The sequence below is a fragment of the Lacerta agilis genome, chromosome 9 (genome assembly GCF_009819535.1).
Source record: "Lacerta agilis isolate rLacAgi1 chromosome 9, rLacAgi1.pri, whole genome shotgun sequence".
NCBI lineage: Eukaryota > Metazoa > Chordata > Lepidosauria > Squamata > Lacertidae > Lacerta > Lacerta agilis.
In genome coordinates, this window is record NC_046320.1 from 10,094,880 (window position 1) to 10,116,991 (window position 22,112).

The following is a 22,112-nucleotide window of genomic DNA, read 5'->3' on the forward strand; positions in this document are numbered from 1 at the left end:
AGTGATCTGCCACATATGTCCAGTGATCTACTGGTAGATCACGATCTACCTGTTGGACATGCCTGGTATATATGAAATGCCCTGTTTTATGTTTTCCTAAATGCTTTTTTGTACTGCTGCAAACATCAGTGCTCCCACAGCCTGAACATTAGAAATAGAGGGAATGACTGCCCAGTCATCCACAGGAAAAAGCGTTAAAGCCGAGTTGTAGCCATGTCAACAAGAAATCCCAGATCTCCATTCCCTCCCAAGCAATGCCCCTGAGCAATGAGCAATTGCAGCTGTGTTCCAGAAATCTCACACTTGGCACTATGAATGCATTTTGCACCTCAGCTGAAATCTCCCTCTTCTTCCTGTGTCTCAGAAGGTCCTTTTCCAGGGCCTCTTTGTCACCTTGATAAATGACCAGCTGGTTTCACAGCCCTCTGGGTGCTAAATCACCTGCTGGGTTGTTTTGTGTTAGAAGCACATTTGCACCGGACACTTTTTCCTCCGATCACAGGAGAGCAGCTTCTCTTCTCCTTCCTGTTTGGTCAGTTACACTGGACAAGTGACACAAACAACAAGCAGAGGAAGGAGGCTGGCCGTGTGACTGTTTTTTAATTCCAGAGAGCTTGCAAGACTTACTCCCTCTGCCATTAGGAGGACTTCGATGCATTCAGAGCCTGTGGGGGGGAAGCACATGGGTTTCTAAAGCCCGGTGCCAACTTTTGAAATCTCAGTGTCCCCTTGCAGGCTTCGGCAGACAAGCTATGAAAGGCAGCAGAGTCAAAGAGCTGTAGGATGGGAAGGGATCTCAGGGGGTCATCTAGCCCAACCCCTTGCAGTGCAGGAATCACAGCACAGAAATACTTGTGTATCAGTAGCCTGGCCTGGGTTCCAAACATGCTAAGGGATTCACCCTAATTCTAAAGCAAACCTTTAGGCACCCACTTTCTAATTCCGGGCCCTGCAATTTATCCCTCTCCCTGACTTCCCATCCCCACCAGCCCTTAAACTACAGCAGCCAGAATCCTTCGCGGTGGGAAAAAAAAATGCTTTAAATCCATCGCATGTACACACAGCCGAACTCTGCGCCTGTTTCCTCGGGAGTAAATCCACACGCGCGCACACACCGCGGCCCGCAAGCTGCACGGGCTTGTTGTTGCAACAGCCGCTCCCTGGGATGCTATGCAAGACTTGACGCAGCGCGGCCTTTTCCTATTCGTTACTCCCGGGTAAATGCATGCATGCACGGGACCGGAGAGGCCTCGAGCTTGCCCGGGGCGTTGCAACTGCAGGCCAGCCCCGCCCCGCCCCCCCCCCCCGAGAAAGCGCCTGAAGCGGCGTGAAGGATCCCCGTCGGGAGCCGGATGCCGTTGCAGGAGGGCCGGGCCAGCGCTGCTCCTCCCTCCCGGAGGGCCCTCCTTTCCCGGCAGCCCCGCGCTTCCTCCGCCTCCTCCTCGCGGGGACAAAGCGAAAGTGAACCCACTCCAGACGCCTGGGCGCCGCCTCCGCCATCCCGAGACGCGATTGCCGCTTCGCAAATCCGGACACCGCTGCAGGTCGCGCCTTTCAGCTGAGTTCCTTGAATTGCGCGCGGCTGTGTTTTCATTTGGCTTTCATTTATTCATTGCGCCGGTGCGCCGCCTCTTGACTCTCCGGGGAGCGCAAGGGGGGGGGGCGTGCACGGTCCTCCTAACCCCCGTGCACAACCGTGTGAGGTCGGTTGGACTGGGAGAAGGAGGGACTGGCTCCCAAGGTCACCACCAGTGAGCTTCATGGCCGGGGGGGGGGGAGGATTTGAATTGAACCCTAGAATCGTGGAGTTGGGAGGGAACCCTGAGGGTCATCTAGTCCAACCCGCCCTGTGATCTCTCCGACCCTCTAAGATTCCTTTCCCTGCTCCGAAGAATCGGGGGGCTTGGCTTGGCTGGATCTGCGGGGGGGGGGTGCGTAATTCACCAGCCTCCTATAATGCCCAAACGCCTTGTGTGAATTGGGGGGGGGGGGCTCTGTGCCTTGAAATGGGGCGGGGGGCGGGGGGAGGAGTGGATCTTGCTCCCTGTGCCAGCCCCTCCCATGTACACACTTTATCTGCTTTTTCTGGACACGGCAGCCTCTTAATGTGCAGCTGGGTGACTGACACCTCCTATAGATCACAGGGGGGGAAGGGGACCTTTGGGCGCCCAGGTGCTGTTGGACTATAGTTCCCATTGGCCCCTGACAGTGTGGACAAGGGTCAGGAACGAGGGGATCCTCCAAAAGGATATTGTAGAGTTGGGAAAGGTTCCGAAAAGGGCCACCAAAAATGACCGAGGGGGGTTTGGAGTACTCATGGCTCATCTCCTGCTTGCAGGTTCCCACAGGCAACTTGTTCAGGCGCTTAGAGAAAAGGATGGTGGACTGGCCTCATCCAGCAGACACTTCCCCTGTGTGCCTCTCTTCAGGTGACGGGGTGCCTGACTTCCCTTACTCTGAATTGTGGTATGCAAAGACCCTTTCCCACAGTTGAGCCCCTCCACCCGGACGTCTGCCCCACAGGACGGCCCTGAGAGAGGAATGTATAGGGCAGCTTCCTAGGTTCCTGGGGCTGGGGGGGGTGGCGGGGCTGGGGCCCTCCCTGTGTTCTTGGACTACGCTGTACGTGCCCACCATTCCCTGAGCACCAGCCCAGGGGAAATGGAGGCCGACAAGATCTGGAGGCCCACAGCTTCCTGGTTTTTTAATATTAGAAAATCCTCATCCTGCACAGTAGGGGGTTGGACTGGATGACCTTTGGGATCCCTTCCAACTCTACCAATCTGGCACTCAGAAGCATTGCTGCCTCCCACTGTGTAGGGCGGAGCAATCAGCGTTCTCCTCTAGGGTTTTGTCGAATCCTCTTTTCTTTCTTTCTTTAACTGAAGTTTTCACAGTGCAGTAAAAGAAACATACTGATCTACAGAAAATAAAGAGAAGGAAGAAATGAAAGAAGGAAGGAACAGGGGGGGAAAGGAACGTTGAGAGCCTGCCCCATTGCTGTATCCTAACTTTCACCCCCTGCTGAGGAGGAAGCTGTGCCCTTCCCATCTCTCACCTGGGCTCACCCCTCTCTTTGCACAGCCTCTCGCCCTGTGAGATCTCCCCTTGCCCACCTCTCACACGGCGCCCAAACTGTCCTTCCCCTTCGTCTGCATACATACAGTTCTTACCAAAGCACAATGAGAGAGAGAGAATAGTAGTAATTATAGCAGCAGCGCCAACTTGGGTGCCCAGCATACATCGTAACATCACATTGCAAGGTGGTGTCATGGCGTCATGTCGAGACCTCGTGACGCTGCGGTGCAGGGTGTGTGCATGCAGCAGGAGCGACTGGGCCGGGGTAGGGGGGGCTGTGCCCTCCACCGGGGTGCCAGAGGTAAAGTGGGGGGCGGGGTCGGAGGTGGTGGCCAGGCACCCACAGCAAAAAAAAAAAAAAAAAAGAGCTCCCTGGAGTTGGCGCCACTGTAATGTAGGAATAGGCCTATATAGAATAATAATAAACTAGAAAGGAAGATAAAAGTAAAAAGAGAAAAAGAAAGAAATAGAGTAAAGGACTTTCAGCTATCCATCTGTCAATTGTATAACTATATACAATTTTTTTTTCAGAATAGTCAAATGCTTTGTTCAGTTATTATTCCCTTTACTGGACGTTGTTTTCCCCGCCTTCCATTCATTGCTTTCATTTACTTTTTTCCCAGTACAGAAAATCTCCAGTTAACAGCTTTTATTCGCCATTATAAAACATCCCCTCGTTATTCTTCATCTCCTCCTCTGAAAGAAAAGCTTTTTGTTTTTACTGTATTTGCATATTAACACTTTGTAGTTTGGTCACTTTAAAATCTTAATTTGCATCCAAATCCATTTCCTGTGTCATTTCCATCCAGATATCCTGTATCGGTTTTGTATTCGTATATCAGTCCTTCAATCTTGTTTGTCAGTTCTTCTTCTTCTTCTTCTTCTTCTTCTTCTTCTTCTTCTTCTTCTCTTCATTAGAAATGTAGCAGTACAGTGGTACCTCGCAAGACGAATGCCTCGCTAGACGAAAAACTCGCTAGACGAAAGGCATTCGCTAACGAAATGTTGATGCAAGACAAATTTTCCTATGGGCGCGACTCGCAAGATGACAATTTTTCGCTCCCCCCCCCGTCAAACCGCGCTTCCCCCGTTGGTGCTTCGCAAGACTAAATTTTCGCTAGATGACAGCACTCGCAGAACGAATTAATTTTGACTTGCGAGGCACCACTGTATTAATATCCCTCTTTTCCAGGTCCCATTCAAATATCCTTTCTCATCTGCGCCTCCACTGCTGGTTTGACTTTCGTTTTTCCAAAATCCCAAAGCCCCAGTATTTGGCAGACCTGTTCCTTCAAGCCTTTGCACGCCGATTGGCAACTCTGCCAGCGCATTCCGCTTTCTTAAAAGCCACCCAAGTCGGTGGGCATCGCTGCCTCCTGCGGGAGCCGTAGTTTAACTCTGTGCTGCCTGAAGAAGGATTTTCTTTGATCTGCCCAGAATCTTCCAACGCTGAGCTTTGTTGCGTGTCCACAAGATCCAGTCTTATGATGGAGGGAGAAAAATCGTTCTCTGTCGCTGTGCATCGTTTTATAAACACCCATCACATCGCCTCTTACTTGCCACCCTGTTGGTGCAGCTGAGATAAGGCACTAGTCCATGTTGACAGATTCCCTGGTTCGTGTGTGTGTGTGTGTGTGTGTGCGAGCGAGAGAGAGATAGGAAAAAAACTTCTTAACAATTCTGAACCCTAACCTTTCTCGTTTTATTTTTTTGGGCAGGAGATGGAGGAAGAATTTGAGTTCTTGCTGTGCGGGAGGTGCCGGAGAGAGGCCAAAAACCCCAAGCTCCTAGCTTGCCTTCACACCGTCTGCATGGAGTGCCTGGAGGAGAACAAGCCCGTGGGCCAGTGTCCCGTCTGCCGGGTCTCCCTCGCACGCGCCAGCGGGGCTTCCTTCCAGGACAACGTGCTCTTTGCAAGCCTCCAGGCCAAGCTGAACACCTACCGGAAGATCGCCGACGACCGGGATTTGGTATGCGATAACTGCAAAGATGCAGCCGAGTTCTGGTGCTCCGAGTGCTCCGAGTTCCTCTGCCTGAAATGCTACAAGTCTCACCAGTGGTACTTGAAGCAGAAGAGCCACGAGACCCAGAAACTGGCCGATCTGAAGAAGGATACTGCCCAGAGCTTCTTGGAGGGGGCAAAGAAGTCCAGCAACCTTTTGTGTTCGGAGCACGCCCAGGTTATAAGGTAATGCTACTGGGTGTGTGTGTGTGCATAGTTTGCATGAAGTCTCCACCTGTGAGGGGAGAGGGGATACGCGCCCTCACTTGGTCTCAGGGTGGATTTGATTTAAATCACAGTTTTCTACATAAAGACTAATTCTTGCTGGTATAACTTTAAAATGCAAGTAGATGAAGATTTTTAGAATAAAAATTAGTTTTTTTATCCCCAGTTTAATAGGTTAATCATTCATATTTGGACAACTTTTCTGTTGTACTTAGGAAGGAGAATAATAATCATTACCTTAATAATAACAATTTAAATAGATTTATTAGATCCATTCCACTCCAAACAATCAGAAAAATATTGTTTCTATTCTATTCACTGAACTTCTTCAAACTTAACACTTGAAGGGGTTGATTCTGTAATCATAGGTTCGTAGAACAATAGGATTAAGGTCTTTTTCGCAACTCTGTTCATGTTATAACATTTTTGCTGTGAAGAAGAGGCATGTGATCTCTGCTGAGTCAAATTCAGTTTTGAGAACTGCAAAAGTAAACCAAGCATCTGTGATAATATTTTGTAGGCAGAGAAACTGCCCAATAATCACACAAAAACCTCTGGAAGAGCATAAACGACATTGTGAATGGATTAATGGAATTTATTTACCAAAAAAATTAAACACATACAGCCTTATTCTACATAATTAAAAAACCTAATCTTTATTTCATGATTGAATAACTTTTGGATGGTAATATATTTTCACCAAAAAGCATTTTATTTTTTAAAAATGGATTTAAATAAAAAAAAAATCCGATTTAAATAAAAAAAAATCTGATTTAAATTTTAAAAAACCCGGTTGTTGTTGTTGTTGTTTTTTTTTTAAAAAAAAAATCATTGATTTTTATCCACCCTGCTTGGTCTGTGCCCCACTCATACAATGCAACTTCATTTTGCATTGCCAGCCACCTCAGACCCCACAATCAGCAGGCGAGGCCTGGGTGGGGGGCAGGGGAAGAGGGCCTTCTCGGTGGTGGCTTCTCCCAGGCAACTTTGGAACACCCTCCCTGGAGAAGCCAGACTGGTGCCTTCATTGTGGGAACTTCCCCTGGCAGCTGGGTACCTTTCTTATTCCAACAGGCCTTTGGGAACGGACTGCTTTTTATGGAAAGGGCTTTTAATAGCGCTGTGCTGTTTTTACTGTCTGTATTTTAATAGCTTTGCTTTTTCGTATGATTTTAATTTTTCAAGAGTTTAATCACTTTTTAACCATTACCTTTCATGTTTGTTTTTGTGAGCCGCCTTGAATCCTACTTGTGGGGGGAAAAGGCACAATATTATGATCGTTGTTATTACCAACAATAATTTGATGTTTACAGTTAAAAGCAGTGCTTACAGTTAATACTTACGGTTTAATTAGTACTTGCATTTAAATGCACTCCAATGCTTGCAGTTTAAATGCAATTCCCCCCCCCCCCAGCGTGTTGTTTTTAAATCTAGAAAAAATTGGATGGAATAGACTTGTGGTCCAAACTGACATCAGGGAGAAACGGGCTGATGTGTCCCTCCATAACTTTCCACTTCCTTCCCCTTCTGTTTTCATTTTCCTTTCTTCCAGGGTGGATTTGATTTAAATCAAACTAATTTAAATCACTAGTCAGTAACTGTGATTTAAATCACAGTTTTCTACATAAAGACTAATTCTTGCGGGTATAACTTCAATATGCAAGTAGATGAAGATTTTTAGAATAACAACTTTCCATATTAGTTTTTTTATCCCCAATTCAATAGGTTAATCATTCATATTTGAACAACTTTTCTGTTGTACTTAGGAAGGAGAAAAATAATCATTACCTTAATGATAACAATTTAAATAGATTTATTAGATCCATTCCACTCCAAACAATCAGAAAAATATTGTTTCTATTCTATTCACTGAACTTCTTGAAACTTAACACTGAAGGGGTTGATTCTGTATTCATAGGGTTGTAGAACAATAGGATTAAGGTCTTTTTCCTCAACTCTGTTCATGTTATAACATTTTTGCGGTGAAGAAGAGGCATGTGATCTCTGCTGAGTCAAATTCAGTTTCGAGAACTGCAAAAGTAAACCAAGCATCTGTGATAATATCTTGTAGGCAGAGAAACAGCCCAATAATCACACAAAAACCTCTGGAAGAGCATAAAGGACATTGTGAATGGATTAATGGAATTTATTTACCAAAAAAATCAAACATATACAGCCTTATTCTACATAATTAAAAAAAACTAATCTTTATTTCATGATTGAATAACCTTTGGATGGTAATATATTTTCACCAAAAAGCATTTTATTTTAAAAAATTAGATTTAAATTAAAAAAAAATCCGATTTAAATTAAAAAAAAATCCGATTTAAATTTAAAAAAAATCCGATTTAAATAAAAAATTTTTTTTTTAAATCATTGATTTTTATCCACCCTGCTTTCTTCCCACAAAGCCTGGTGTTGCTTATTTACCTATCTATTATTACACTTATTTGCCACCAGTTATCCCAGGAATTCTGCTCAGTGAGGGAGGTGACAGGACCGAGGCCGCCCAGGGGGCTTCGTAGCTGAGTGGGGATTTATCTTGGGTCTCTAACCGCTGTGCCACACTAGCTTCCTGTTTAAGACCCCAAGGAAAGGCTCCTGGATCAAGCCAATGGCCCATCTAGTCCAGCCTCTTTTTCTTGCCGCGGCCGTTCATTCATTCATGTATTCACGTCGACAGCATCTACTGCCGCGGCTGCCGCAAGCCCCTCTGCTGCTCCTGCGCTCTTCTCGACGGCGAGCACTACAACGCCAAGCTGTACTGCGACATCCGCGCGGAAATCGAAGGCCGGAAGGAGGAGCTGGGGAAGATCAAGGCGGAGCTGGGCGAGAAGAGGAGGAGCTACGAGAAGACGTACAGCACCGTCCACGAACGGCTGCAGCAGCTGGAGAAGGTGCGCAACGAGACCCGGGACGAGATCCAGGAGAAGGTGGAGGAGATGGTCCGGTGGATCCAGAAGAAGGGGGAGGAGCTCCTGGGGAAGGTGGACAGCCAGCTCCACCAGGAGCGCGAGGACGTGCAGAGGAAGCTCCAGTGCGCCGAGCGCATCGTCAAGAGGTTTGCTTCGTTTTGATTTGGTTTGATGTCTGTACGGCCCGTTTGCATCTGACGTGGGGGTTTGGTTCCAAAAATGTCTATGCCCAGGCCCTTGGGGATGCCAATTTTCTACTAGGCCAAGTTCAAGGCGATACTCTCGGTATATAAAGCCCTTACCCGACTTACGCCCACTCCACCGTGCCAGTCGATGGAACGAGCCCTGTTACAAATGCCCCATAATCCCTATTATGCCCTTGTAAGGACTCGGTCATTTAGTGTGACGTCATGTACCCTTTGGAACTCGCTGCCTAGTGAGACCAAGCAGGAGTCTTCACTGTATTCCTTTCAGGGCCTGCTGAAAACATTCTTGTTTACACCAGCAGAAGCTGTTCAAACCCGATTTCTTAGAGCCATTCTCAGGATCCCCCCCGTCTGTAGCGGGTGCGGTCATGAGACTAGAGGTGGGTTGGCAAGCTTTTCGATATGTGGCCTTGAAGACAAAACTCTGGCTATGGCTTAAACTATGTTTTAACCCGGTGGGCATGGCCCCCTTGAGACTGAGGGATGACTTCAAATCATCGTGGGAAATAGAGATTTTAAACGAAGTGCAGACCTGCGGACTGTCCCATCTCTTCCCGGAGTCTATGACATTCGGTCAAGCTAAAGTTGTGATCTCTCAAAGACTGAGGGACATTGCTAGACAAGAGGATATTGCCCTTGTGAAACCTGGGGTGTTTTAGGGGGATCAGATATTCCAGATTTCACCAGTCCCTTATCTGGCGGAAATCCACTATGTGGAATACCGCAGACTCCTCACAGCCGCTAGGTTAAATGTTCTGGAATTGGCCGTTTTGTGGTGAAGATACACAGGGGAGTTCCATATGCCCAGTGATCCTGTCCCTGTGCCCAGGGAGCGGTTGAGTCAACTGAACATACCCTTTTGACCTGCCCATTTTATGCAGATCTTAGACAAAAACTTATAGCTCCACTCCTACTCCAATTTAGCCTTAGAAGACAGAGAAAGACAGGTTTTATTTTTGTTGAACAGTTTCACTGGTACCACAACTTTCTTGGTGGCCAAATTTCTTTTTTTGGCCCTTAAACGCTGTAAGGTTAAAACCGACAGTATTGACATGGGTCTAAATGTATGATCTACTTCTCATTGTATGTTTTAGTGTTAAGCTCCTTGAGTTGTTTAGACGTTTTAATTTTTGCATGGATAATGATTGTGTACTGACTGGTGGTCGAATAAATTTTATTGATTGATTGTTTAGACCAGCCCACCTAGATGCTTAAAAAAAGTTGAGGTAATTTTAATCTGTTTTAGTGTTTTAACTTTTGTATGTTTTTAAGCATTTTTTATTTTATTTTATTGTTTTCTCTCAAAAACCTGCAAATCTTTTAGCTGAAAAGCTTTGCAGCTGAAAAGCTTTGCAGCTTTTTTTTTCAAAGGGAAAAGCCCTGGTTTTTTTGAGGATCAGCTAAAAGTTTTGCAGCTTTTTTGCAAAGGGAAAAGCCCTGGTTTTTTGAGGATCAGCTAAAAGTTTTGCAGCTTTTTTTTTTTTGCAAAGGGGGAAAAGCCAAGAGGAAAAGCCCAATTTTTATGGGGTTAAACTCACATTTCTGCAGCTTCTAAAGGAAAGGGAGCCTTTTCTACAGTTTCCAGACCGATAATCTAATCAGCCAGTCACATGTCGCTGGGGAAACAAACAACCTCCCTCTGCAGCACATTCAACAAAGGAGCGTGGGGCTGAAAGGGAGCCGGGACTCTTATCTCTCTCCCGATTTCTTGCTGATCAGCTGCTGAGCGGGTCCTTTCAACACCCCCTTTTCTCTTTGTAAAATGAAAAGCATGATCCTCTTTTTGCCCCTGGGCAATTCAGCTCCAGGGACCACCATTCACTCCATAAGACGCACAGATATTTCCCCTTTTTAGGAAGAAAAAAGTGCGTCTTATGGAGCGAAAAATACAGTAATAATTTAAGAAACAGCAAAACAGCGCCACCGATACGAATGCTAAAACACAATAGCATTTAACTGAAGCAACGCACAGCAGCAAATCGATCCGAGCAACCAAGACAGTTCAGTAAAGCGGTAACGATTCAATGAGAAACCCAGCCGGATGGGCAGGGTAGAAATAATAAATTATTATCAAATTATTCCAACCACGGCAGGTTGGAGTCCAGCGAGCGGCTGGTGGAGAAGATGAACCTCTTTGCTTCGGACCAGGAGTTGTTGGACATGGCCCCCTTCGTCAAGGAGTCCCTGGACGAGCTCCGCAGGGAGAAGGTTCTGGCCGTGGGTTTCCGTGTCCAGGCGGATAACATCTCGGAGGTCAGAGGCGAACTTCAGGCCCTGTTTAAAAGGGTGAGAGGTTGCGAAGGTAAGGCACTTCCTGCAATCCTGCTCTCTTCGCCCCTCCCTTGCCAGGGGCCCCTGCTGGCTTCGGCTGCCCTAATTCTCGGTCGCCCTGTCCTGCTGGTTGTGAGAATGAATGTGAATTGCAGGGCACGTTGGCCATTGAACCTTGGTTAGTCTTGTCCATTAACGTCAATGGGTCTACTATGTTTTTTTTTTATAAAAAAAAATTAGAATCATAGAATCATAGAGTTGGAAGAGACCACCAGGGCCATCCAGTCCAACCCCCTGCCAAGCAGGAAACACCATCAAAGCATTCCCGACAGATGGCTGTCAAGCCTCTGCTTAAAGACCTCCAAAGAAGGAGACTCCACCACACTCCTTGGCAGCAAATTCCACTGCCAAACAGCTCTCACTGTCAGGAAGTTCTTCCTAATGTTTAGGTGGAATCTTCTTTCTTGTAGTTTGAATCCATTGCTCCGTGTCCGCTTCTCTGGAGCAGCAGAAAACAACCTTTCACCCTCCTCTATATGACATCCTTTTATATATTTGAGCATGGCTATCATATCACCCCTTAACCTTCTCTTCTCCGGGCTAAACATACCCAGCTCCCTAAGCCTTTTTATTCATTCATTTTTATTCTTTTTATCCATTTTATGGAAAAACAAACAAGACATACATAAAAACAACATGCAAAACAAAAATTTCTCTTACCCAATCATAGCTTTTCCTTAACATCTTGGGGTGACTTCCCTCAGTTCCCCCCTATCTGAATTTCATTTCTAATCATCTTTGGCAATTTCAGCATAAAAATAAAAATTAAAAAAATACAAACATAATTCTAATCCTAAATGCTTTCAAAACTTAACCCAAAATCTAAATATGCACCAGAAACCTATAACAACTTCCCTAAGGTATATTAAGTACAACAATTGTTAATCAAATATAATTTAAATTTCTTCCAAACTATGAGTGGGACTAGCACTGAATGCACCAGAAGGGGATCAAGCTATCGATTGGTTCCAGCCATAGCGGGTCTCTGCTGCCCCCAACACCGTCAGAGGCGCCATGCTTCTGCATGCCAGTAGCTGCAGAGGCATGGGTGTGTGTGTGTGTGTGTGTGGCAGAGGGCTCTCATACCTCAATCCTGCTTGCAGCCTTCCTGGAGGTGTCCTGTTGGCTGCTGTGCAACCAGGACGCTGGACTAGGTGGGCCATTGGCCTGATCCAGCAGGTTCTCCTTTGGTCCTTACGGCTAGCGGTCAAGGGTGGTGAGAGCCAGGGCCGTCTTAATCACATCCCGCGCCATGGCGCAACAATCCCTCCGGTGCCCCGGGGAGTAGTGGTGGTGGTGAGGTGGCGGGCACCCTCAGAAGACAGCGGCTCGGCGGGCGGCGGCTGAGGGGATTCCAGAGGCAGAGGCAGAGGCGGCCTGTCTTCGTCCTCAGCCACTGCCTCAGAGTTGAGCGGCTCCTCGGCCGCCGTAGCCTGCGCCGCCGCTGCACGCTTGTGTGAGCCGCTTGGTGGAATTCTCCATGCCGCTGTGCGGGGAGGGAGGGCCGCCTCGGGGCTCCCCACGCACGACAGGATGCGAAAGCGGCCGGCTCGCTGCCTACCCAGCAGGAGGAGGAGCAGCAGCACCACTGATGCGCCCGGTCGGCAGCAGAACCAAAGGGCTTAGTGGCAGTGTTGTCAAGTATCCCGTTTTCCCTGGGAATCTGCCTTATTTCAAGCAGTTTCCTGCTGCTATCCCTTATTTTTTTATATCCCTTTAATTTCCTGTTTTTTCAAAGGAAACAGCTCCTCTCCCTCCCCCTGCTGGCCAGGGACTGGGAAGACCTCGCCTCCTTGCAGCCTCAAAGCAAGCGGGAGCCATTTCCCGCGCTTACAGGCGTCGTAGCCCACGGGCAGCGTTTCCAAAATACAGTAAGCCTACTGAGCGCGTTCAAACCAGTGCCGCCCACTTTTGCTTCTGGCTCCGCCCACCACTGCCATGTGACTGTCCCCGGGATAGGTGAGGCTGCTGATCCCTTATTTTCAAATCCGAAACTTGACAGCTATGCTTAGTGGCTCGTTGTGCTCCGCCAACCATCTGGCGGTGTGCAGGGAAAGGGGAGGCCGCCGGCAAAGCCGCGCAGCTCCCCCACTCGCTGGGGCGCCCCTGAGAGGCCGGCGCCCTGGTGCAACGAGCCACTATGCCCTATGAGAAAGACGCCCAGCAACTCCTAGAAGATTACAAGTTCTTCACCCTGAACCGGTGGTCCTCCTTTGCTGACTTGAGCTCTGCTTAGACTCCGGTGCTGAACAGCTGAGCCCGTTCCAACTGAACTAGGAGAGAGACTAGGACCCTGGAGAGCCATGAAGCTCGCTGCATGTGACCTGGGGCCAGTCGCTCGCTCTCAGGCTACCCTACCTCGCAGGGTCGTTGGGATTAAATGAGGAGTGGGGGAGAGTCATGAGCTCCATGGAGAAAAAGGTGGGGTAATATGGGGGAAATGAAGTGCAATGAGCCCTCCAGAAACTTCTTGAGCAGAGGCCTCATCCAAACACGTTGGAACACTCTTTTCTTTCTTGCAGATGCTGTTGGCTGCCCGCCTTCTGCTTCTCTGCCAGTTGCCCCAGTGGTCGGTTCGGTGAGTTGGAATAGGAAACGTGGAAGTGGACGTAGAGAAACAGGGAGCTGAGAGGGGAACAAAATGCAGAAAGTACCTAGACCAGGCACCCCCAAACTTTGGCCCTCCAGATGTTTTGGACTACAATTCCCATCATCCCTGACCACTGGTCCTGTTAGCTAGGGATCATGGGAGTTGTAGTCCCAAAACATCTGGAGGGCCGCAGTTTGGGGATGTCTGACCCAGACAGTGAAAATTAGCCGTGGTCACTCATGAAACAGTTGCTGTTGAGAACACGGACATCCTGGCACTGGTAACATGTGGCAGGATTTAAAAAATTAAATCATTCCCTGAGTTCAGTGCACAAGCAATAGGACTGAACCTCTTGGTGTATATTGTAATCGAAGCAGTTTCATATTGCTGCAAATTTCCTTTGCTCTGGTGTGAACACTTTAAGGACACATCTCTTGAAAATAAAACAGAAGAATGCACAGGTGAAACTCGAAAAATTAGAATATCGTGGAAAAGTCCATTTATGTAAGCAATTGTTTTCATTAGCTACTGGAGTTTAATATATGAGATAGACTCATGACATGCAGAGCAAGATATGTCAAGCCTTTGTTTGTTATAATTGTGGTGATTATGGCGTACAGCTGATGAAAACCCCAAAGCTGAGGTTGTTAATTTGGGGTTCTCATCAGCTGCACGCCATAATCAGCACAATTATAACAAACAAAGGCTTGACATATCTCGCTTTGCATGTCATGGGTCTATCTCATATATTAGTTTCACCTTTTATGTTGAATTACTGAAAGAAATGAACCTTTCCACGATATTCTAATTTTTTGAGTTTCACCTGTAAAGTTAGCTGGCATGTGAGATGACAGTTTAGCCAGGAGAACGATGTGTTTGTTCTGTTTCTGAAGCACAGGATCAGGCTCTCTTTACTTCGTCTCCAAGGTTCGCTGTCAGTCGCCCCCCCCCTAAGTGTTACAGCGCTTTAAAATTTTTGCCTTTGTCACTTTTGCGTACAGAAAGGTCTTCATAATGAGAAAAGCCAGCCAAGGACCCAGGGGCCAACGTACACCCTCAGTCTCAAAAAGACGCCTCATGGATTTGTAAGTCCTCTGCTGCTCATAACACGTTTGTGTCTTCTGTTCTTTTGATTCTTCTCTCTCTCTTCCCTGATCCTTCTGAGCTGATGGGCGCTGTACTTTCAGCCAAGGGAAAATCATAAAGTTGTAGAGGTGGAAGGGGACCCCCCAAGAGACATTTAGCCCACCCCTCTGCAATGCAGAAATCACAGCTAAAGGATCCCTGACAGGTGGCCAGTTGTGAATTATTATTATTATTATTATTATTATTATTATTATTATTATTATTATTATTATTATTATTAATGATTTCCCTCGTTGCCATTACTAACAGCCCAAAAGTGTGGTATCAACCCCCTGATACCACACTTTTTAAAAAAATCTTTTTATTTTATTTTTTGATACAAGCATCAACCACAAAAAACACAAACAATAAAACCATAACAACAATAATAACACAGTTTGACAATTCAAATTTAAACACACTGATATACCTCTGACTACACCTTTTTTTTATACCACACTATTTCCCCACCTCTGTCCGCCTTATCACTTGAAGAAATCTGGAATGAATATTTAAGTGATAAGGCGGACAGAGGTGGGAGGTAGAGGGAGGCGAGAGAGGTGGGGAAATAGTGTGGTAAAAAAAGGTGTAGTCAGAGGTATATCAGTGTATTTAAATTTGAATTGTCAAACTGTGTTATTGTTGTTGTTATGGTTTTATTGTTTGTGTTTTTTGTGGTTGATGCTTGTATCAAAAAATAAAATAAAAAGATTTTTAAAAAAAGAAAAAAAAAGTGTGGTATCAGGGGGTTACTTCATGTCATATACAAAGCAAGCGAACATTATATAATAAAAGAAAATGGTGACTCACCAATACCAACTGAGGCATCCATATTTCCCTGTGGACAATGGTATGGAGCAGGGGTCAGCAACCTTTTTCAGCCGTGGGCCGGTCCAACGTCCCTCAGACCATGTGGTGGTGGGCCGGACTATATTTTTTTTGGGGGGGGGGGAATGAACGAATTCCTGTGCCCCACAAATAACCCAGAGATGCATTTTAAATAAAAGGACACATTCTACTCATGTAAAAACACCAGGCAGGCCCTACAAATAACCCAGAGATGCATTTTAAATAAAAGGGCACATTCTACTCATGTAAAAACACCAGGCAGGCCCCACAAATAACCCAGAGATGCATTAGAAATAAAAGGACACATTCTACTCATGTAAAAACACCAGGCAGGCCCCACAAATAACCCAGAGATGCATTTTAAATAAAAGGACACATTCTACTCATGTAAAAACACCAGGCAGGCCCCACAAATAACCCAGAGATGCATTAGAAATAAAAGGACACATTCTACTCATGTAAAAACACCAGGCAGGCCCCACAAATAACCCAGAGATGCATTAGAAATAAAAGGACACATTCTACTCATGTAAAAACACCAGGCAGGCCCCACAAATAACCCAGAGATGCATTTTAAATAAAAGGGCACATTCTACTCATGTAAAAACACCAGGCAGGCCCCACAAATAAACCAGAGATGCATTTTAAATAAAAGGGCACATTCTACTCATGTAAAAACACCAGGCAGGCCCCACAAATAAACCAGAGATGCATTTTAAATAAAAGGACACATTCTATTCATGTAAAAACACGCTGATTCCTGGACCATCCGCGGGCTGGATTTAAAAGGCAATTGGGCTGGATCTGCCCCCCGGGCCTTAGGTTGCCTACCCCTGCTATGGAGGGTATCTTAAGTCAAGTATTTTAAATCTGAAGCATAAGAAATAAAATCCCACCAGGCTTCATAAAAAGTGTTCTGGAAACACACAACATGTCTGCAGTTGTTTTTTCCCACAGTAGCCCAAACGCACAACTCCTTACGTTGCACAAATGCAGATTTTTCTGAGGTTTTCGAACTGATTTACTATTGGCAATAATTTATTACCGATTTATTGTTAACAAAAATAGCTGGTCTTGTTTTTAAATTTCTATTGCTCTTGCTTTTTAGGTCTCGATCACCACCCCAGTGAAACGGCTGATGGGACAGAAGGAAAAGTCCACTCAGGCTTCTCCCAAGGTGATGAAGCTGGAGGACCACGAGCGTGACGACGGGCAGACCTCCGAGCGGCACGTCCAGGATGTTGGGCTGAGTTCCTGGTCCCCTTCCCCCCGCGAGTCGACCCCAGAGAGGGAGCAGAGTGGGGCGGTCAACTCGGTGGAGCTCTTGGAGAATTCTGTGCACGAGGTCTGCGAATCGGGTAATGTCCCACCTCGCCCCTGCCTCCTCTGCTCACCAGGTGCCCCCTGTGGGAAGGGAGCAAGCAGGACCCCCCCAGCACAAGAGCAGCTCTCTCGGTTCCTGCCGCCTCCAGCAAGTGTGGAGGGCAGGGCAGAGCCCCTCTGGCTAGTAGCAGCCAACGATAGACATGTCCCAGTGGGTGGGCATCACCAGGGGTGTCGCTAGGGGGGGCGGTAGGGGCGGTACGCCTGGGGTGACAGGGGAGGGTGGGGGTGACAAGCGGCAGCCCCTCCCACCGCTCCCACGCGCCGCCGCTCCCTCCGTCACCCCAGGAGCAGCAGCGCACGGCCCGACGGCGGAGTGCGCCTGCGCGACATTTCGCGCAGGCGCACTCCGTCGTCAGACCGCTGCCTCCGTGGCTCCCTTTTGAGCCGCAGAAGGAAAAGGTGGCTCGTGGGGCTGCCGTGCGCGATCGGCGGGGAGCCACCGATTGCGCTCAGCAGCCCCACAAGCCGCCTTTTCCCTCTGCAGCTTAAAAGGGGGCTGCGGCAGCGGCCCAGCGATCGTGACGTCACGACGTCCCGCCCCCAGGGCGTGTTTTTCCGCCGCCCCAGGTAGCGCAGAGCCTTACTCCGCCACTGGGCATCACTGCCTCCGGCCGGAGGGAAGTTCCACCGTTTATGCGCTCTTGAGGTGTGGGTCACACATTTGTTTGTCCTCCCATCTGCTTGCAGAGGTCGCCAGTATCCTGATCAGCAGCTCCGAGGACACCGAAGACGACATGATGGTGAGTAGGCCAAAGACCACACAGCAGGTTTCGGTGGAAAGGAAAGCTCCAGCTTGCACATTTCAAGAAGTCCCGGGACTCCTGGAGTGACAGGAGTTAGAGGAGGCGGGTGGGATCGGCAGCAAAACGGTCTTCTCCGCAGGGTTCTAGATAGGCAGCTGTGCCCTCTGCCAGGCTACTACTCCAGTCCTTCGTCAGTTTTTGGGTCCCCCTCCTTCCTTGGACACTCAGCATTGCATTCCCCCCCCCCCAAAAAAAATTCCTGCAAACCTCCTCCTCCTCTTCTTCTTCTTCTTCTTCTTCTTCTTCACCACTATGGTCTGTTTCCTTTCAGTGATTGCCCACCACCGCTGGAATGTCCACCTGAGGTCTGAGCGGGTGTCAACAGCAGCAGGGCAGAGGCCTCGAAACCCCAGCCGTGACATCGCTTGCCAAGATGCCCACATCTCTCCTCCTGCCTCCTTCCTTCCGCTGGCTGATTCTGCAGAGAACGTCTTTCTCGCAGTTCGTTTGCGCGCGGACAGTCCCGCTCTTCCCGGGGGTTGTGTGGAGCTGTGCCGCTCTTGACCCCGAGGCTGCCAGCTCCTCATGTCCTGCCTGGGCAGCACAAGTGCCTTTAGGTGACTCAGAACTTAGCATCCACCAGGAGCAACAGCAGATCACAGGCAGCGGTCTTCTGAGAAGGAAGGTGTGTTTCCCTGGTCAGCAAGGAATTTTACCTTAAGCCCATCGGTGGGCCAAGCCACCGCCCATTGATTCTCCCCAATGGCTTGCTGCCCCTCTCCTTTTATCTGGCAAGGGCTGGAGGCAGTCATAAGGCCTGTGCCGTCCCTTCTGTCCAATTATTAGCTTAGGAACTTTGTAAGGAACTATTGTCATGAAACACGTTTAATGCAGGAAGCTGACTGTTTTGCTACATGCACCCCCTCGGATCATTTCTCTCCTGCCATGGGAACAGATGCACCCAGGAGGCTTGAAAAAAATCAAGGAGGGTTGGCAAGACTGAACGTTACGCTCAGTTGTTGTTGTTTTTTTAATGGGGGGACCGGAAATTCAGAACATCGGGAGCGCAGTGCTGGGTCAGAGCAAAGGCCCATCCTATTTTCCAGCCAGATGCCTAGAAGAAGCGGGAGATCGATAGCCCCACCTGGATTCTCGCCCAAGACTCATTTCAGAAATTCACTGGTGGCTGTAGCTGCTGCCTTAGAGGGCTTTAACAGAATATTAGGCACGTTTATTTCATTTCTGGATTGCTACCGATGACAAAACATCCCAAAGAAATTAATTGTAGATTTTTTTAAAAAAATAATTCAAGTCATACCTCTAGTTGTGTTAGGTTCACGTTGCGTTTTTTTCTGGTTACGAACGCGGCAAAGCCGGAAGTGTTTACTTCCGGGTTCGCCGCTTCGCACAGGCGCAGGAGCGATCTTCGGGCATGTGCAGGAGTTCTCTATCGCGGCACACGCAGAAGCGGTGCTCTACTTACGGACTTTTTGGGGTGCAAACGGCACCCCAGAACGGATCGTGTCCGTAAGTAGAGGTAAGGTAAAGGTAAAGGGACCCCTGACCATTAGGTCCAGTTGCGGATGACTCTGGGGTTGTGGTGTTCATCTCGCGTTACTGGCCGAGGGAGCCGGCGTACAGCTTCCGGGTCATGTGGCCAGCATGACAAAGCTGCTTCTGGCGAACCAGAGCAGCGCACAGAAACTCCATTTACTTTCCCGCCGGAGCGGTACCTATTTATCTACTTGCACTTTGACGTGCTTTCGAACTGCTAGGTGGGCAGGAGCAGGGACCGAGCAACGGGAGCTCACCCCGTTGTGGGGATTCAAACCGCCGACCTTCTGATCGGCAAGCCCTAGGCTCTGTGGTTTAACCCACAGCGCCACCCGCGTCCCCGTAAGTAGAGGTACCACTGTACAAATCCAATGCAGGTACAGACTGGGACATGGATAACCACTTAAAAGACTGGAGCCGATAGAGGCAGTGCCTGTGAGCAATGAGCATGTCTTAATGTTGGCCTTTGGCATGACATATGGACCCTCCAGGTTCAGGAGCAGTATACCGCTCTTTACTGGTTGTTGGGGGGGAAATCTAGAAGACGAGGGCTATTCCTTTCACGTCTTGCTTGTGGGCTTCCCATTTGAGGCATCTGGTTGGCCACAGTGAGAACAGGAGGCTGGACTAGAGGAGTCATTGGCCTCATCCAGTAGCCAGGCTCAATTTTTTTACGGCCCCTCAAGCCTGGTGGACTGGACTTTCTTTGCTTTTCTTCCGCAGCAACTCATTGACGCAGCATCGGTGCAATATTGCGGATTGTCCCTAGATCAATCCGCTTGATTAGTTGTTCTGAGACGCTTTCCCTGCGTTAACGCATTATTGCTTTCTGGGTGGACACTCCTGAAAGAGGGACGTTTAAAAAAAAACAAAAAACCCTGCAAGGTCAGTGGTATAAAAAAGTTAGCAGGATTTCAGCAGGAAGCTGTGGGACCTGCACTGATTGGAAATGAAGTAGAGTGGCTGCCCCAAAACTTCGGCAGGTGCAAATGGCATTGAAAGTCATCCCATATAACTGCTCCGATAGCATCCTGACCACAAATAATAATGGATGCACTTTTTTTTAAAAAAAGGATGTCTAAAATGTCCCTAAAGCGAATTTGAGCTTAAGTTTCAGTCATGTCTGTTGCTGGTTGATTTCACTTTTTAAAAAATATATCAGTTTATTGATTTTCCAAAGATAACACACACAAAATTAAAAACAATAACAAGACAAAACAGAAGTAATTGACTTCCCTCTAGTCCCTTCCTTGTTTCCATTATATATCAATGTCTGTTGTCCAGTTTGAAACCTGTTTAAATTACTTATTATCCATTCATAACAAAATTACAAGTAGTTTTAAAACCCAGCTAATGTATTAACCTGTGTACAATGCTTCTCTATATATGCAATAAACCTCTTCCATTCTTCTTTAAATTCATTGTCGTCTCTTCCTCTTCGTTTCATTGTCAATTTTGCCATTTCAGCATATTCCATTGTTTTAACTTGCCAATCTTCTTTGGTTGGGACACTTTCTTCTTTCCAATGTTGTGCTAATAATGTCCGTGCAGCCGTAGTTGCATACATAAATAAATTCTTTGGTGATTTTGGTAAATCCACTCCTATAATACCTATTAAGAAAGCTTCTGGGTTTTTTTTAACAAGGGTTGTTTTAAACATCTTCAGTTCATTATAAATCATTTCCCAATATTTCTTAATGGTTTTACATTCCCACCACATATGAAAAAATGTCCCTTCTGTATTTTACATTTCCAACACTTGCTTTCCTTAGATTTATACATTTTTGCCAATTTAACAGGAGTTAAGTACTATCTATACATCATTTTCATACAATTTGCTTGGATCGCCGCACATGCTGTAAACTTTGTCCTTCTTCCATAGTTTTTCCCATTTTACCACCTGCATACTGCATATTATGTCCCACATCTTGTGCTCATTTAATCATGACATATTTACCCTCTTCATCTTTCGTTTCCCATTCTAGCAACAGATAGTACATTTTCAAGATTAGGTTTTTTTGTCATTTTTTATTACCGATATTTCTCTCTGAAAGGCTGAAATTTCATATGGAAAAACCTATCTTTTTCTCATTCTTAAATATTTCATTTAACTGAAAGTATTGCAACCAATCCGTTACATTCTCTCTAATTTCGTTAAATTCTTTCCATTTTAATTGGTTTTCTGACTGACCAATTGCCAGTGTGGTGTAGTGGTTAAGAGTGGTAGACTTGGAATCTGGGGAACCGGATTCGTGTCTCCACTCCTCCACATGTAGCTGCTGGGTGACCTTGGGCCAGTCACACTTCTTTGAATTCTCTCAGCCCCTCACCTCACAGAGTGTTTGTTGTGGGGGAGGAAGGGAAAGGAGAATGTTAGCCGCTTTGAGACTCCTTCGGGTAGTGATAAAGCGGGATATCAAATCCAAACTCTTCTTCTATCAACAATTCTCTATATGTAACCCATTTTGTGTCCATATTTAATTTCCCCCCTGATACTGCCTCTAAGGGAGAAAGCCACCATGGTGTTTTTTGTTCTAGTAATTCTTTGTACTTCTCCCAAACTTTAAAAATCGCTTTCCTTACCATGTGATTTCGGAAACTTTGATGTACTCCTGCCTTTTCATACCACAAGTACGCGTGCCAGCCAAATCTATTGACATAATTCTTCCAGTTGATTTCACTTGTGGTCGTCTTGCTCACTGTTGACAGATAAACCTACATATGTAACTTCTGGTTATGTACAATTTCGTAGACTGCTTTCCCAAAAGCGGAGTTTTAATAAATCAATAAAATGGTTTTTGAAATAATCAAAAGAATGTGTGAAATCTCAAACACTGAGTCTGGCAAGCCAGCTGCATTCATTTTTATTTACTGACCTGGGGCAAGTTGTGAGACTGACCCCCCCCCCCCCAGGCAGGGACGAAGCCTTAGTGCACTCCTGGCTACTCGAGTCCAGTGGCACGTTGATATGCGATTGTTCCCCAGCATGAAGAACAACACACACAAGCCATTAAGGCTAAACTATTTTATTGTAGATAAGATGCAGAGTATGTCTCTGCTTGCCAGCTCAGCAAGTCAGAGCTGTGCGTAACGCATCTAGCATCTCTC

General features: G+C 47.0%; 1 protein-coding gene across 1 annotated transcript; it reads left to right on the forward strand.

The window, feature by feature from the left end:
• The first annotated feature begins 1,353 nt into the window (after positions 1-1,353).
• PML (promyelocytic leukemia) lies at positions 1,354-18,053 on the forward strand. The gene is made up of 9 exons (XM_033160959.1): positions 1,354-1,544; positions 4,797-5,266; positions 7,989-8,366; positions 10,520-10,728; positions 13,280-13,335; positions 14,349-14,432; positions 16,430-16,679; positions 17,395-17,447; positions 17,782-18,053. Exons 2-9 carry the CDS (start codon positions 4,800-4,802, stop codon positions 17,782-17,784), a joined length of 1,500 nt encoding a protein of 499 aa, XP_033016850.1. The 5' UTR covers positions 1,354-1,544; positions 4,797-4,799; the 3' UTR covers positions 17,785-18,053.
• The last annotated feature ends 4,059 nt before the right edge of the window (positions 18,054-22,112 follow it).

Coding starts and splice junctions, on each gene's coding strand:
- PML (XM_033160959.1), top strand. CDS start 4,800: ATGGAGGAAGAATTTGAGTTCTTGCTGTGCGGGAGGTGCCGGAGAGAG. Junction 5,267..7,988: donor GAGCACGCCCAGGTTATAAG/GTAATGCTACTG, acceptor TCACGTCGACAG/CATCTACTGCCGCGGCTGCC. Junction 10,729..13,279: donor AAGGGTGAGAGGTTGCGAAG/GTAAGGCACTTC, acceptor TCTTTCTTGCAG/ATGCTGTTGGCTGCCCGCCT.